The sequence below is a fragment of the Giraffa tippelskirchi genome, chromosome 11 (assembly GCF_054371585.1).
Source record: "Giraffa tippelskirchi isolate mGirTip1 chromosome 11, T2T-mGirTip1v1.2.pri, whole genome shotgun sequence".
Lineage (NCBI taxonomy): Eukaryota > Metazoa > Chordata > Mammalia > Artiodactyla > Giraffidae > Giraffa > Giraffa tippelskirchi.
The window spans coordinates 60667902-60684252 of record NC_137285.1 but is presented as its reverse complement, the minus strand read 5'-3'; the positions used below and the strand labels follow the sequence as shown (position 1 = coordinate 60684252).

At 36.6% G+C, this 16351-nt stretch overlaps 1 protein-coding gene across 10 annotated transcripts in view; it reads left to right on the top strand.

The window, feature by feature from the left end:
• The window catches only part of LRBA (LPS responsive beige-like anchor protein), an 803036-nt gene that overhangs the window by 143530 nt on the left and 643155 nt on the right, over positions 1-16351 (top strand). For all 10 annotated transcript variants that reach the window (XM_081543940.1, XM_081543938.1, XM_081543941.1 and 7 more), the window contains 2 exons: positions 11806-12037; positions 12251-12351. In XM_081543940.1, coding sequence (XP_081400066.1) covers positions 11806-12037; positions 12251-12351 — 333 coding nt within the window. The remainder of the gene's footprint in view (positions 1-11805; positions 12038-12250; positions 12352-16351) is intronic.

Below are 16351 nucleotides of genomic sequence, written 5' to 3'. Positions count from 1 at the left end.
TTGCAGTCACCATCTGCAGTGATTTTGGAGACCCCCCAAATAAAGTCTGTCACTGTTGCCATTGTTTCCCTGTCTTATTTGCCATGAAGTGATGTGACCGGATGCCATGATCTTAGTTTTCTGAATGTTGAGCTTTTAAGCCAGTTTTTTCACTCTCCTCTTTCACTTTCATCAAGAGGCTCTTTAGTTCTTCTTTACTTTCTGGTATCATCTGCATATCTGAGGTTATTGATATTTCTCCCGGCAATCTTGATTCCAGCTTGTGTTTCTTCCAGCCCAGCGTTTCTCATGATGTACTCTGCATATAAGTTAAATAAGCAGGGTGAGAGTATGCAGCCTTGATGTACTCCTTTCCCTAATTGGAACCAGTCCGTTGTTCCATGTCCAGTTCTAGGTGTTGCTTTTTTACCTGTATACAGGTTTCTCAGGAGGCAGGTCAGGTGGTCTGATATTCCCATCTCTTTAAGAATTTTCCACAGTTTGTTTGTTGATCCACACAGTCAAAGGCTTTGGCGTAGTCAATAAAACAAAAGTAGATGTTTTTCTGGAACTCTCTTGCTTTTTCTATGATCCAGTAGATGTTGGCAATTTGATCTCTGGGTTCCTCTGCCTGTTCTAAATCCGGCTTGAAGATCTGGAAGTTCATGGTTCATCTACTGTTGAAGCCTGGCTTGGAGAATTTTGAGCATTACTTTGCTAGCGTGTGAGATGAGTGCAGTTGTGCGGTAGCTCCCTTGCTAAGACTAGCGAGGGGGGCTCTCATCCCCCTTCTGATATCTGTGTCAGAAGCTTTCTCTGCCCCATTACATACTTTAATAAAACTCTGCTACACAAAAGCTCTTGAGTGATCAAGCCTGGTCCCTGAACCTGAAGCTAAATCTTCTTCAGAGATCATGAATCCAACATCTTTCACTGTAAGTTACCAATATCAAGGTGGCTGCTGTGCCTCTGTCTGTGTTCTAGAGACGGAAGAAGGTAGAAGTGAAAAGCCTACTCCAGCTTTATCTGTTTTCCTTTTATCACGTGAAACCCTGGTTCAGCCACATCAGTGCCTGTGACTCTGTGTGAGTTACTTGTGTTTCAGTGCCTAATCTCTTTAAGTGTTGACTGTGTGGTGGTGGTGCTAGTTTTTTATTTTTTGAGAGGTAATTAAAAATGATAATTAATGTAAAATGCTTGGCACAGTACATAACTCACAGTAATCACTCAATGCATGTATGTTATTATTTTTAAGTGTTATAGGTAACTTTGTATTTTTATTATTTGTATTTTTATATGATTAGCTCACAGTAGTCACTCAGTGCTTCCCTGGTGGCTCAGACGGTAAAGTATCTGCCTGCAAAGCGGAACACCTGGGTTCGATCCCTGGGTTGAGAAGATCTCCGGTAGGAGGGCATGGCAGCTCACTCCAGTATTCTTGCCTGGAGAATTCCCGTGGACAGAGCCTGCCTGGCGGACTACAGTCCACGGGGTCGCAAAGAGTCGGACACGACTGAGCGACTTAGCATAGCACTGCACAGTCATTCAATACATGTACATTATTATTGTTCTGTATTTTTATCATTATTATTTATTTTTTTTCTATTACATTAAAAAAAATAGCACAGAAATATATAGAGTAAAAAGTTTCCTCCAACTACTATTAATTGATTGATTTGCATTTATATTATTTATTGCTGTGTAACAAATGATCCCCAAACTTTGCAGCTTAAAACAGTCATAAAGTGTCTGTGGGTCAGGAATTTAGAAACAGATTGATTGGACAGTTCTGGGTCAGGGTCTCTCGTGAGGTTACCTTTAAGATGTAGGCTGCGGTTACAGTTGTCTGAAGGCTTAACTGGGGCTGGAGGACCTGCTTCCAGGGCTACTAAGATGACTGACAAGTTGGTGCTGAGTACTGGTGGGAAGCCTCAGTTCCTCTCCAAGTGGGGCTGTCACAGAGCTGCTTAAGGATCCTCATGACGTGGTGGCTGATTTTCCTCAGAGGAGTGATACAAGGAAAGCCATCAAGTCCTTACTGACTTAGGCTTGGAATTCACATGTGTTATTTCTGCTGAACTCTGCGTGGACACAGAGCAGCTTTAATTTAATGTGGGAGATCATCTGTCTTGTTTGGCTTTTGGATTGAAATGTTCATGAAGGGATAGGGGTTCATTTTGATGAATGTTGGTAGCTTATATTTTCTTTTCACTTAAATTAATCTTAAGATATCTCTGTCTAATTGTTATATTCTACACATCATAAAAAGAAACTTATGAAAAATAAATAGGTTGTTTAAACCATTTACCTGAAAATTTGAAAGGCCTTCTAAATGTATGCATAAACATAGTTAATTCTGTCATTCATAGCAGTAAACTTCAAGAACACAAATAGATTATCCAGTGTTTCTCAAAAAAGCTTTTGAATAATCTTATTACTGTGAAAAGCTCTTATCAAAAAAAAAGGAGAAAGCAAAAAGAAATTCGTTTTATTGTCTAATAAGTTTTGGGATGTCCATACATTGGTTATCTATCTTTTTGCTATTTATAATGCACGGTGACATATTAAAGCTCTGGGAATTTTATCATGTAATTGTCTCTTGTTTAATCTGGTGTTTCTCAGACTTACTTAATCATAGATTCTTTTTGGTTAATGCTGGTTTTGTAGATATGCCATAGTTGAGTGAAAATTTCTAATTCTTATGAAAGGTAACAATGAACAGTGAGAGAGGAGAGATTATTTGCTATTTCCTGGTATGCTTGGGAATTTAAAAAAAGCTGTAAAGATGGTAATTCATTACCAGAAAGACATGCATTTTGACTAATTTTTTATGGTGAAATTAACAAATTTTTCAGATACTTTAGCTCACTATGTAAAGAACCTTTAGAAAACCCAACTTAAATGTTAGATTATTAATGAAGATGTAAGGAAAGCGTGAGGCTAGGAGTCAGTTAGTCTGATTAGAGGTTTTGGCTGTGAATTAATTGTCTTTTGTTTCTCTATAAATAGATGTGAAATAATTGATACATGTGACATACTTGGTTCTTGTAAGGATTACAGGCGAATTCTTTACCATCTGAACCACCAGGGAAGTCCCAAGGATTAGTTATATAATGGAAATGGAAATATTATATCTCTATAAGTGCATTGTTAATATTATAGAAACTATTGATGCTTCTGGGCATTCCAACAAATGCTGAAAGACAGTAAGTGGAAGGAGGAGGACAAAAACTTCAAAGGGAGTAATTTTCAGTTCAGAATATTAAATGGCTGACTGGAAATTATAGTTATTCCTCACAGAGTTTACTTTAATTCTTTTAATTTGCATGTTTAGAATTTTATGATTATGGAAAGTCTTTATAATCTTTGTTCATATATTAGTCTAAGATCTCCAAGCCCAGACCAGTCTCACTGTGAGATTATGGTATAATTTTTTTAGTCTTCCCAGGGTATTTCTGATTGTAGTATACATTACAGAATGCTAAGAATTAAAGATTTCTGTTCGCATCTTCTAATTTCCTTGTATTCCATGCCTTCTCCATTTGATTCTACATTGTTGCCTCTAGTCCAGGGGTCCCTGACCTCTGGGATCTAATGCCTGATGGTCTGAGGTGGAGCTGGTGTAATAATAATAGAAATAAAGTGCACAATAAATGTAATGCTCTTGAATCATCCTGAAACTGTGTCGCCCCCCAGCCCCCACCCCTAGTCTGGTGGTAAAATTGTCTTCCGCAGAACCAGACCCTGGTGACAAAAAGATTGAGGATCACTCTAGTCAGTGGATTTTACTCTTCTCTGGCCTTTGATATAAATGAATTGAGCTTTATTTTTTTAGATTTATTTTAAGCCTTAGGATTACTAAGACATACAGTAAAATTCATCCTTTTAGATGTATTGTTTTATTTGACAGATGGATATATTTGGGTATCCAATACCATAAACAAGATATTGAAAATTTTATCATCCTAAAAACACCCCTTTGTGTTAGTGTGTGTGTGTGTGTGTGTGTGTGTGTGTGTGTGTGTGTGTGTGTGTGATGAATTGTCCCTCTATTCTCAGCCCCTGGCAACCACTGATCTAATGTCTTTCCCTATACTTCTTTCTTTTTTAGAGTGTCATATAAATGGAATTAAATGTAGTTTCTATGTCCAGCTTCTTTGCCTTAATATAATGTTTTTGAGATTGATTCATATTGTTAATGGTATTGATTGTTGGTTCTTTATTATTGTTGATGAGTATTCTATTGTAGGACTTCTCTATACAATATATATTCCCTATACAATACACTATTCTATTATATAGAATGTATATATATTGTATTATATAAATATATGCAGTATATATTCTATTGTATTGTTGTACAATAGCTTGTTTTTCCATTTACTAGTTGATGGACATTTGAATCACCATTTTTGGGTGATTATGAACAAAACTGTAAATTTTCATGTATGAATCTTTTTTGGATGAATGCTTTCATGAAACGGATCAAGCTTTTGCTGGGATCTTGACACTTCTTTATTATATTGTTGACTGCTTACCTTATCTTTTGGAGAGAGATTAAGATACTACAAATGGGACTTCAGATTTCTTGCTTTTTGCACTAGGATATAGTAAAAACTCTAGCTTATTTCCTTAATTTTTAAATTATGTAAATAATGAGTAATATTTAAACCTAATGGTATGTATCTTAAGGATCCATTCATTAAATGTCAAACATAGTGTGAAGATTAAAAAAGATAAAAAATATTTTTTGAAATGGTTCCTGTTTTCTGGGATCATTATCTGTGCTATTTGAATAGAAAAGATTGATGGAAACTAGCTGAAGAAATGATTAAACCTTGTGATATGAAAAAATTATACATGATATGATTAAAATATTAGGTTAAATCATATGGAATTGTTGTCTTATAGTCAGAAACATTTGACTGGGCCACCCAGGTTTATGGTAGGCTAGAATACTCAGAATGGTTCTTAGACAGATCTTAAATTGGGCCTTAAGAAAATGTTAAGGTATGGTTCTTTAAATGATACAAGAAAGTAGGAAGCCGTTTGGAGAGAATAGCAAAGTTAATCTAATTTTCTAAAATGAAAAATTTCTTTTGTATTAGAGTAAATATTCTGTAATTCCTAGGACCTGAATATATTTTTTTTAAATTATAGTTTTAGAAGGGACAAGGAAAAATCAGAATGAATTGCTGAAATGAGAAAACTTTTAACACCAACTCTTACTGTTGAAAGTGTTTGATAATTCATAATGAATCTGAAAATAGCAGGTTTCATTGCCAGTAGCTAATAGTGAGGATATGTTTTAGACTCTTACGTTGTGTGAATTTCTTTGAATGCGAAATGACATTTTAAGGGTTGTAATTACTGTAATTCATAATGAACTTACTCCTTTTTTTTTTTTTTAACATATATAGCATCTAGTTCATAAGTCTCTACTTACATTAGTAGTAGTGAGAGAAACACCTTGCTGTCTGTACTTAGAGAAATTAATATTCCAAGAGAGAGAAATATTACTATACAGGAAATTTTTTATCTGAAAGTAGACCTGACATTATTAAAATAAATTTTATTATGTTACTTTAGTATCTGTAGTGTTAAATTTTGTGTCAGAATTGGGACTTTTTGTGTTCTGATTCTGAGGATTCACGTTTTTGATGACTATGAGAAAGGTCTCAGTTATTATAGCTGATTATACCACCTTTCCTTCTTTTCAGTGTTTACTTTTGGACTTTCTGTTGAGCATGTGATTGTCCTTCTCATACTGTCCTCAATGTCTCTCAGCCTCTCTTTTGTATCTTCTATTTCCTTCTTTCTCACTCTGCTGCCTTCTGGGACTTTGCTCAGCTGTTTTAGTTCCTTGATAGTTTACCTAACTCTTTGTATTTTTTAACCTGTTGAGTTTTTAATTTCAATGACTGCTTATATTTTAAAAGTTCTGTTTATTGTTGTTATTTTTCAAATCTGCTGGGATATCTTCCCTCTTTTCCTTCATAATCTTGTGTCTTTTTTTCTTATTTTCTTTCTTGGAAAGTCTCAATTACATAATTTTGTAATTATTTATAATCACACACATTTGATAATTTTATGGTTTGAAGTTCTTGAGCACTTCATGTTGTTAATAGCGTGTCTGCTGACTCATCCTTATGCTGTGTTGTTTTCTCTTGTGTTGATTTTGGTTTGTGAGTTTATTTTGGTTTGTGAGTTCATCTGAGAGAATGCAGCTTTTTCTAAGAGAATGTTGTGTAGCCTGTGCCCTTCTAGGTTAAATTTATATGTCTTTATGCTAGCTGCTCTAGGAGTACCTTCATCATGGAACCACATAAAAAATTTTTTTTAATTGTGAAGTGTATCAAACATACCAAAGATACATGTGTAAAATATATAAATGTACATAAAATATAAATACATATACCTAGCAACAGATTAGTGATAGAACAGTATTAACATCTTGGAATCTTTTTATCCCCACCAGAAAAATTATCTATATCCTAATTTTGGTGTGAGCTATTCCTTCCCCCACACCTTTTTGAAAAATAGTTATCATCTGTGTTTTTATCTTTCAACAATTTTGGGGGGCGGGGCATGCTGTGTGACATGCAGGATCTTAGTTCCCTGACTAGGGATTGAGCCTGTACCTCCTGCAGTGGAAGCACTGAGTCTTAATCACTGGACCTCCAAGAAAGGCCCTTAACAATCCGTGTTTTATTTTTGACCGATTGAGTACCAATCACGGAACTATCTCTGTAAGGAAAAGTGCAGTGCTCTCTCTATTAAATGAAAGTGCTGAGAGGAGATAAGCTGAGGAGTTTCTACATCATGGTCTGGCTTTTTAAAGAGTTTATATGTGCCCTTATTGAAGCATTTAGTAGAAACATCATGAATGAACTCTAGGGAATACAGAAGTGTGACAGTTTGCTAGGGCTGTGGGGGCATAGCACCAGAGACTGCAGGGCTTAGACAGGAGATGGGAGATGCCTGGCATAGCACCAGAGACTGCAGGGCTAGACGGGAGATGGGAAATCCCTAGCATAGCACCAGAGACTGCAGGGCTAGACAGGAGATGGGAAATCTCTAGCATAGCACCAGAGACTGCAGGATTAGACAGGAGATGGGAGATGCCTGGCATAGCACCAGAGACGGCAGGCTTAGACGGGAGATGGGAGATGCCTAGCATAACACCAGAGACTGCAGGCTTAGACGCAGTCTCTCAGATGGGAGGCGCCTGGTCAGGGCCGTAAACTGCGACTGTGCTCTGTCCAGTTTCTGCTGTGCCTGCTACATCTTTGAGAAAAAATTTAGCAAGTTCCCTGGGAAAACATGTCTTTACTTTTAAGTATTAGAATTGTCTTATATGGTAGTCTTTTCAGTTTTGAAGAGAAAAATAATTAGTTTTGGTCTATATTTGTTTCTTGGCTGTTTGAAAATACAAGTGACTTAGGCTTAATCACTAAAAAGTGTAAAACCTTTTGTTAATAAAATCATTGTGAAGAAAATAATCTTTGTGCCCAAATAAAGTTTTAATACAAAACTTGTGAAGGTTTATTTAGATTCTTTGACTAATATACTTTAGAATTTCTATAATCTTGTACTTTAAACTATAACCTATAGAAAGAATGTTATACCACCCTGAAGGTGGCTATAAAAATTGTTTATGAAGTTCAGGCAAAGACTAAAATATGTTGAAATGGAGAGTTTTGAAAAATGTTGTATATAGCAATGGAGACCAAATCATGCTAAAATGCAGAAAAAGACTATACATCAGTTTCCAGGCTACATTATTCAAAAAAAAACAACCATAAAATAGGTAATAAGATTACATTTTCACATTTCATGGCTAGTAAAGTGCATTAGGCTGCTCAGATATTCATAACTTACTGTGACATTTGGGAAGATTACATTTTGTAGTGCACAGCCATTACTACAGCTCAGATAATAACTAGCCAGTGCCTGGACTTGGATTATGATCCCTGCCTTTGGAAACAAATTTGTGTTTTGAAGGTTGATCAGCTTCAGATAACTATTAAAAGGGTTAACATGACATACTGTAGACCCTGTGCGTGCTTTTTAGGTGTAATAGACATGCATACATATAGTATATCAAATATGCCACATGTGTATGTACCAATTTCTGCCATCAATTTTCTCCTTGAAAGGCATATTTTACAATATTTAAAGCAATGGAGAAATACTTAAAACACCTGTCTGGATACTGCTGTTACAGTAAAAACTCAATTTAAAAGCTGGTGAAATATTTGGATATTTTTTTGGAAATTACTTTTCAAAAATTAATTCTGTAGCTTCTTGGAAGGGTGCGTGTTGATGGTGATAAACACAGATCAAACTGAAAGATTGATGTAAGTAACAGTAAGGTGAAGGCAGGGTCATTTAAGTTGGTTGCAGCTCGGTCTTTGACCAGCTTAGGTCAGTGTGGAGGGCGTCCTCAAGTATGTGTTTACTCCAGATTCTTCCCTTGCCGTCCTGCCCCATATGCCCAGCTGCCTTTTCAGAGGCAGTCACCACTTAGTTTCTTGTGTATATGTTTATATGTATATGTTTTATACTCAAATTGTAGCCTGCTATTCACATTTTTCTCCATTTTGATTATCTCAGCTACACAGTGTATTTTAGAGATGTTTTTTTCTGTCAGAGCTGCCTCATTATTTTCAATGGCTGAACCATATTCCTTTATATAAACACAACTTTACTAACTTTATCATGTCTTTTTGAGGGGTATAGTTTCTTCTGTTTCCTATTGAATGCTAAATGAAGTTCTTATATCTAACATCATTACTTAAATGTACCTGTGGAATAAATTTCTAGTTGTTAAGGTAGCCATTGGTGTCTGGCTTCTGTTTAGCGTAATTCTTTCTGAGATGGATTCATTTTGTTAACTTTAATCAGTAGTTCCATTGCCAAATACTTATCTCAGTTATAGCAGTTTTTAGTTTTCCTCATTATCATCTGAAGATAATTGGAATTTAAACCACCGTTCTGATATTTTTACATGTTTTTGCACCAAATGTGACTTTGTGTTTCCAGAAATAGGTCAAGCGATAGTGGTGATAGTGCATCTTAGCCTATTTGTGACTTTCATGAAGATCATTCCAATTTTCCTTTTTGGGCATAATACTGACATTTTAGGTATATTTTATTATTAAAGGAAGTCTTTAAAATTAATGAACATAGAAATTTTGATGGAAATAGAAGATGACAATTTATCTATGCCACAGTATTTACAGTTCCAGGTAAGATCCATTAATGGATGCTTAAAAGTATGATGAGAAACAATATATGTTTGTGTAGTCTCGAAGTATTCTTTATAAGAACGCTTAATAATATAAAATGAAAGATAATAACTTTAAAACAGAAAAAATCTGACAGATACCTCCTTGAGCACGAGATCAAATCTAACATCACCAATAGTGGGACATACTGACATCAGATACCGTCTGAATAATATACCAATCAGGTATCATCTGAAATAATAATACACTGAGCAGGACACATGTCATCTCTACAGAGTATTTTTTACCAAAAATACCCAGCTTCAATTTAAACATGAAAAATCATTCACATTATAAGACAGTCTTTAAAATAGCTGGCAAATCCACTTCAAAAGTGTCAAAATCATGGAAGTCAAAGAATGCCTGTGTAAATTTTCATAGTTTGGAGAAGACTAAGGAGATGCTGATGCTGGATCAGAAAAAGGATATTAGTGTGACAAGTCTTGCTATTTGAGTAAGATCTGTAGTATTGTACCTGGTTTTAATGACTGTACTGTGATGATACAATATATTCACATTAGGGTATACAGAAACTGCATACTGTTTTGCAATTTTTTGAAAGTCTGAAATTATTTCAGAATAAAAGTTAAGGACACATCAAGCAAAAAAAAAAAAAATCACGAATAATCATGAAACCAAAAGAAATCCCTATTAGGAGTTCTCATGTAGCTTACAGAATTTTGGGGTCACCTTAGGGAACCAGACATGTGTACTTTATAGCTAGGACCATGTTGCTAGGAGAATTGGCCCAGTGACACCAAGGGACTGTTAGCAAAAACACAGTTGTCATCTCCTGTGTCACATGTTGCTACTGATGATGCAAAGAATTGTACTCTAAAATCTCTGCATAGCTTTCCTAGAAGAACCAAAAGCCTTTAACACTGTGCTTGCCAAGAATTCTTATCTCCTTGCATGCAGATACTGCCTCCTGATCTTCATTTTTCCATTTTTTCTTTTTCATGCTAGTGTGTATCTTTGACAGAACATGGGATGTGTATTCATTCCTGGCTGTAGGGAGTTTTGATTCCCTAATTCCGAATCTTTTTTGCTTTCCTGAAGTAAACTCTGTTTGGTCGCGTCTGTTGTTCTTTGTATGAGATTTTGTTTTGTACAGTTCACTTTCTTGTAATTTTTCCCTACTTTTTGAGTTTAGTAAAACATAATGAAAACTGCGTAATGAAGTGTTCAGAAGGACTGGAGTGTAGGTGAATCATATGTGTAACTATTCTTTAAAATACAGAGATCTTTAAAAAATCTAGTAAAAAGAAATAGGCCTGGGAATTCCCTGGCAGTCTAAGGACTCTGTGTTTTCACTGCCGAGGTCGCAGGTTTAATCCCTGGTTGAGGAACTAAGATCCCATGAGCTTCATGGCTTGGCCAAAAAAAAAAAAAAAAGTCTGCAAAGGTAATTCTAAAAGTATTTTATTTTGTTTAAACAGTTGGGGTTGTTAAAGTTAAAAAAACTTTCCCTCTGTAGGAGAATGTTGTGGGTGACATGGAAGGTAGGAATAGGTCTCAGTACAGCTTTCTCTGGGTGGGTTTTCTGATTGCAATCTTCATGAAATAACAGTTTTTTGATTACTGACTTTGAGTGTGTGCCAAGTTTATGTTTAAGCTATCCTCATTATTGATAGGGATCAAAATGGATAGGTATATATAATAAACCAGGAATTTGACAAGTAAAAACTACAAGTTTTGTGCCCACTTTGAGCCTTTTTCAGCTTTTCATTTTTGCTGTGGCTCATTCATACCGTGAGTAGCTTACAATGTTAATTGCTCAGTTGTGTCCAACTCTTTGAGACCCATGGACTGTAGCCTGCCAAGCTCCACTGTCCATGAAATTTTCCATGCAAGATTAGTGAGTAGCTTACAGATTACCTAATTCATAGATGAAACATTGAATTAGAAGCAATTATAGAACTAAGTCAGATCTTCATTGAGGCTTTGCTGGTGGCTTAGATGGTAAAGAATCTGCCTGAAGTGAAGAAGACCCAGGTTCAGTCTCTAGGTCGGAAAGATCCCCTGGAGGAGGAAATGACAACCCACTCCAGTACTCTTGTCTGGAGAATTGCATGGACAGAGGAGACTGGTGGGTTACAGTCCGTGGGGTCCCAAGGAGTGAGATACAGCTGAGATCTTCATTGGTGTCAGTAGATAGTGATTTACCTAAGACATCCTGTATTTGTTTTTGTTGAAAATATTTCTATTTTTATATTCTAAGTCTTGATTGACTGTGCTATCTTAACATGAAGATTTCTTCCGAAGCTTTAGTTTTCAGAGCTGTGTGTGTATGTGTTTTAAAGACCTTTTTAAAGATTCATGGCAAAAACCACTACGCTATTGTAAAGTAATTAGCCTCCAATTAAAATAAATAAATTTAAAAAAAAGATCTTTTTATTGTTGTAAGGGGTAGAGAAGAATGTACATGGGTAGTTACTGCCAAACTAGAGCTTTGAAATGTACTCTAGTTACATTGAAGAAATGCTAATGCTTTTAATGTATTTTTTCTTTCCACCCTCCCTGGTGCCCCCGGAAGTTGGTGGGAGGGCAGTTTGATTTAGAAATGAATTTCATCATTCAAGAAGGTGAGAGTATCATCTGCATGGTGGACCTACTGGAAAAATGTGATGTTACTTGCCAAGCAGAAGTCTGGAGCATGTTTACAGCCATTCTGAAGAAAAGCATACGAAATCTTCATATCTGCACGGAAGTAGGCCTTGTTGAAAAAGTGCTTGGGAAAATTGAAAAAGTTGATAATATGATTGCAGGTATGACTTTCTATAATACAGTGGTTGTGAGGAAGTGAAGTTTGATGATTAAGTACTGTATTTTTCTTCTTTAGTAATATTTAAGAGATACTGAGCATGTGACATGTACCTGGAACTTTATTGTCTAAACTGTTAAGCAAGCACTGTATATTTTAATTCTTCAAGAAATAGAAGTAGCTTAATTATGTTAATTGTTGCTTTCTTTGTTTTTAGATCTTTTAGTTGACATGTTGGGAGTGCTGGCTAGCTACAATTTGACAGTTCGAGAACTAAAGCTGTTCTTCAGTAAACTTCAAGGAGATAAAGGACGATGGGTAAACTTAAATATTCTTTGATATTTGAAAATATTCCCATCCCCAAACATTTTAGTGGCTTTTAAGCAATTGATATTGCTGCACAGGGGTTCAATGTCAAATTGAGTAGATGAGATCAATTAGGGCTGTTTTTGTTATCACATGACACAGTTGTGGACTAAGAGAACTGAGTGTTCCAAGAGGTTGGTAATTCAGTCCTTCTTTGAATGATTAATATTTCAAATATACATTCAACATTTACTAGAGGAAAAGGCTAAGGACAGAAATAAAAATGTTGGGTAGCACCGTCTAGCTTCTCTATCCATCTGGGTAGTTTTAAGTGTGGCCCTTAAACTTGAACAACCCACTCAGTGAACAAAAGCCGTGTGGTTTATTGGATCTACGCTCCTTAGGTGCATCTTCATGGTCCTTTGGAAGGGATGGTATTGGTCAGTTCAGTCCAGTCGGTCAGTCGTGTCTGACTCTTTGTGACCCCATGGACTGCAGTATGCCAGGCTTCCCTGTCCATCACCAACTCTCTGAGCTTACTCAGACTCATGTCCATTGAGTTGGTGATGCGATCCAACCATCTCATCCTCTGTTGTCTCCTTCTCCTCCCGCCTTCTATCTTTCCCAGCATCAGGGTCTTTTCCAGTGAATCATCTCTTCGCATCAGGTGGCTGAAGGATTGGAGTTTCAGCTTTAGCATCAGTCCTTCCAATGACTATTCAGGACTGATTTCCTTTAGGATGGACTGGTTGGATCTCCTTGCAGTCCAAGAGACTCTCAAGAGTCTTCTCCAACACCACAGTTCAAAAGAATCAATTCTTTGGCCCTCAGCTTTCTTTATGGGTCAACTCTGACATCCATACATGATTACTGGAAAAACCATAGCTTTGACTATATGGACCTTTGTGGACAAAGTAATATCTCTGCTTTTTAATATGCTGTCTAGGTTGGTCATAACTTGTTTTCCCAGTAGCAAGTAATTTCATGGCTGCAGTTACCACCTGCAGTGATTTTGGAGCCAAAGAAATAAAGTCTCTCACTGTTTCCACTCTTTCCCCATCTATTTGCCATGAAGTGATGGGAATGGATGCCATGATCTTAGTTTTCTGAATGTTGAATTTTAAGCCAACTTTTTCACTCTCCTTTTCACTTTCATCAAGAGGCTTTTTAGTTCCTGTTGGCTTTCTGCTATAAGGGTGGTGTCATCTGCGTATCTGAGGTTATTGATATTTTTCCCGGCAATCCTGATTCCAGCTTGTGCTTCATCCAGCCCAGCGTTTCTCATGATGTATTCTGCATATAAGTTAAATAAGCAGGGTGACAATATACAGTCTTGACTATATATTGATTATACTTAAAATTAAAGTATAATTGCAGTTCAGTTTAGTTCAATCTCTCAGTTGTGTCCAACTCTTTGCGACCCCATGGACCTCAGCACTCCAGGCCTCCCTGTCCATCACCAACTCCTAGAGTTTACTCAAACTCATGTCCATTGAGTCGATGATGCCATCCAACCATCTCATCCTCTGTCATCCCCTTCTCCTCCCGCCTTCAATCTTTCCCAGCATCAGGGTCTTTTCCAGTGAGTCAGCTCTTCTCATCAGGTGGCCAAAGTTTCAGCTTCAGCATCAGCCCTTCCAGTGAACACTCAGGACTGATCTCCTTTAGCATGGACTGGTTGGATCTCCTTGCTGTCCAAGGGACTGTCAAGAATCTTCTGCAACACCACAGTTCAAAAGCATCAATTCTTCGGTGCTCAGCTTTCTTTATAATCCAACTCTCACATCCATACATGACTACTGGAAAAACCATAGCCTTGACTAGATGGACCTTTGTTGGCAAAGTAATGTCTCTGCTTTTTAATATGCTGTCCAGGTTGGTCATAACTTTCCTTCCAAGGAATAAGTGTCTTTTTATTTCATGGCTGCAGTCACCACCTACAGTGATTTTGGAGCCCCAAAAAATAAAGTCAGCCACTGTTTCCCCATCTATTTGCCATGAAGTGATGGGACCAGATGCCATGATCTTAGTTTTCTGAATGTTGAGCTTTAAGCCAACTTTTTCACTCTCCTCTTTCACTTTCATCAAGAGACTCTTTAGTTCCTCTTCACTTTCTGCCATAAGAGTGGTGTTATCTGCATATCTGAGGTTATTGGTATTTCTCCCGGCATTCTTGATTCCAGCTTGTGCTTCATCCAGCCCATCGTTTCTCATGATGTACTCTGCATATAAGTTAAATAAGCAGGATGACGATATACAGCCTTGACGTACTCCTTTTCCTATTTGGAACCACTGTGTTGTTCCATGTCCAGTTCTAACTGTTGCTTCCTAAGCTGCCTACAGGTTTCTCAAGAGGCAGGTCAGGTGATGTGGTATTCCCATCTCTTTCAGAATTATACTTAAAATTTAAGTACAGGTAATACTTAAAATTTAAAAGATGTTGGGTTAGACATATATTATCTAATATATATAAGCCAACATCTTTTAAATTTTAAGTATAATCACACAGATACACATTTTTGTGTCTTCTCGTGATCCAGTGATTTAGAATCTACCTTGCAATGTTGGGATCCCACATTCTGAAGAGCAGCAAGTCCTGTGCACTGCAGCTATTACAGGAGATCTGTGTTACATTGAAAGATCCTGCAGGATGCCTGATGCAGCCAAATAAATAAATATTGAAAAAACAGATTAAGCACGTTGAGGTTAAGAGTATAGTTATAGGGGATAGAGGGAAAGAAATAATGAACTGTTAATAAAAGAAGAGCAGGGCTTTGCTCAGTTATTATGTAGCTTTGTTATCACATTAATGAAAAATCCCTGTATTTAAATGTGTCTGGCTTTTTGATTATTGCTTTAGCATAGATTTTTACATATGGAACTAGTGTATCAGTTTTTAAAGATTCTTGAAATATGAATGCTAAATTATTTTCTGAGAGACTTTCCTAGTATACAGTCCCCTAGCAGCATCTGTGGAATAAAGTGCTACTCTTGTGTTCTTTTTAATTGGTTTATAAAAAAGGAAAGTTTGATGAATGATTTCTGAAGATGAAAATGTTACAATATTATATTTTTATTTTTGACTATAGATTATTTTTGGTAATTTCATTTTAGAATTCACTTAAAACAATGTGATTATAGTAACTTATTATACTTTTATAATTGAACACTGTGGTTAATTGAAAATTTCTTGATCAAGCTTTATAATGCCCCTTGCCACTTAACATTTAGATAAAAGATTGCAAACTCGTTTTCGTTTTTTTTTTTTTTGGCTGTGCTGGGTGGATCTTTGCTGCTGCTTGGGCTTTTCTCTGGTTGTGGCGAGCAGGCTTCTGATTGCAGTGGCTTCTCCTGTTGGGGAGCTCAGGCTCTTGGGTGTCTGGGCTTCAGTAGTTGCAGTACATGGACTCAGTAGTTGTGGCGCACGGGCTTTAGTTGCTCCATGGCCTGTGGAATCTTCCCAGACCAGGGATCAAACCCATGTCTTCTGCATTGGCAGGCAGATTCTTTACCACTGAGCCTCCAGGGAAGCCCCTAGATAGTTATTCATGATAATTTAGAGCAGCTACCAAATAAGATGAAGGCAAGACTGTGATTTCATTTGTAGTTTGATACTGTTTTTAACTTTAACTTTTAAGAGGAATGCACTACACATTATTCTATTTGCTTGCAAACTGATTTAAATTATCTCGTTGTCCTTTGCTTTTCCTTGTAAATGTAAATGCACCTTTTTGTTTTAGCTGCTGGTTGTTGAATGTGTTAGAGGAGACTTGTGGATCAAAGAGTCATTAATCAAATGAATGTGATGTTAACAACTTTTATACATGCTCCATAGTAGAAACATGTTGTAGAATGAAATGTGGTAGGGAGATTTGATCTGTTTTCAGAGGTCAGGAAAGACTGCCTTGGGAAGTGACCATTAAGATGAGCTTAAAGGATGGGTAAGATTTATCTAGTTAAGGCAGGGGAGGGCTGGGAGTGGGGAATAGTCCTAGTGAGAACATTTTAAGGA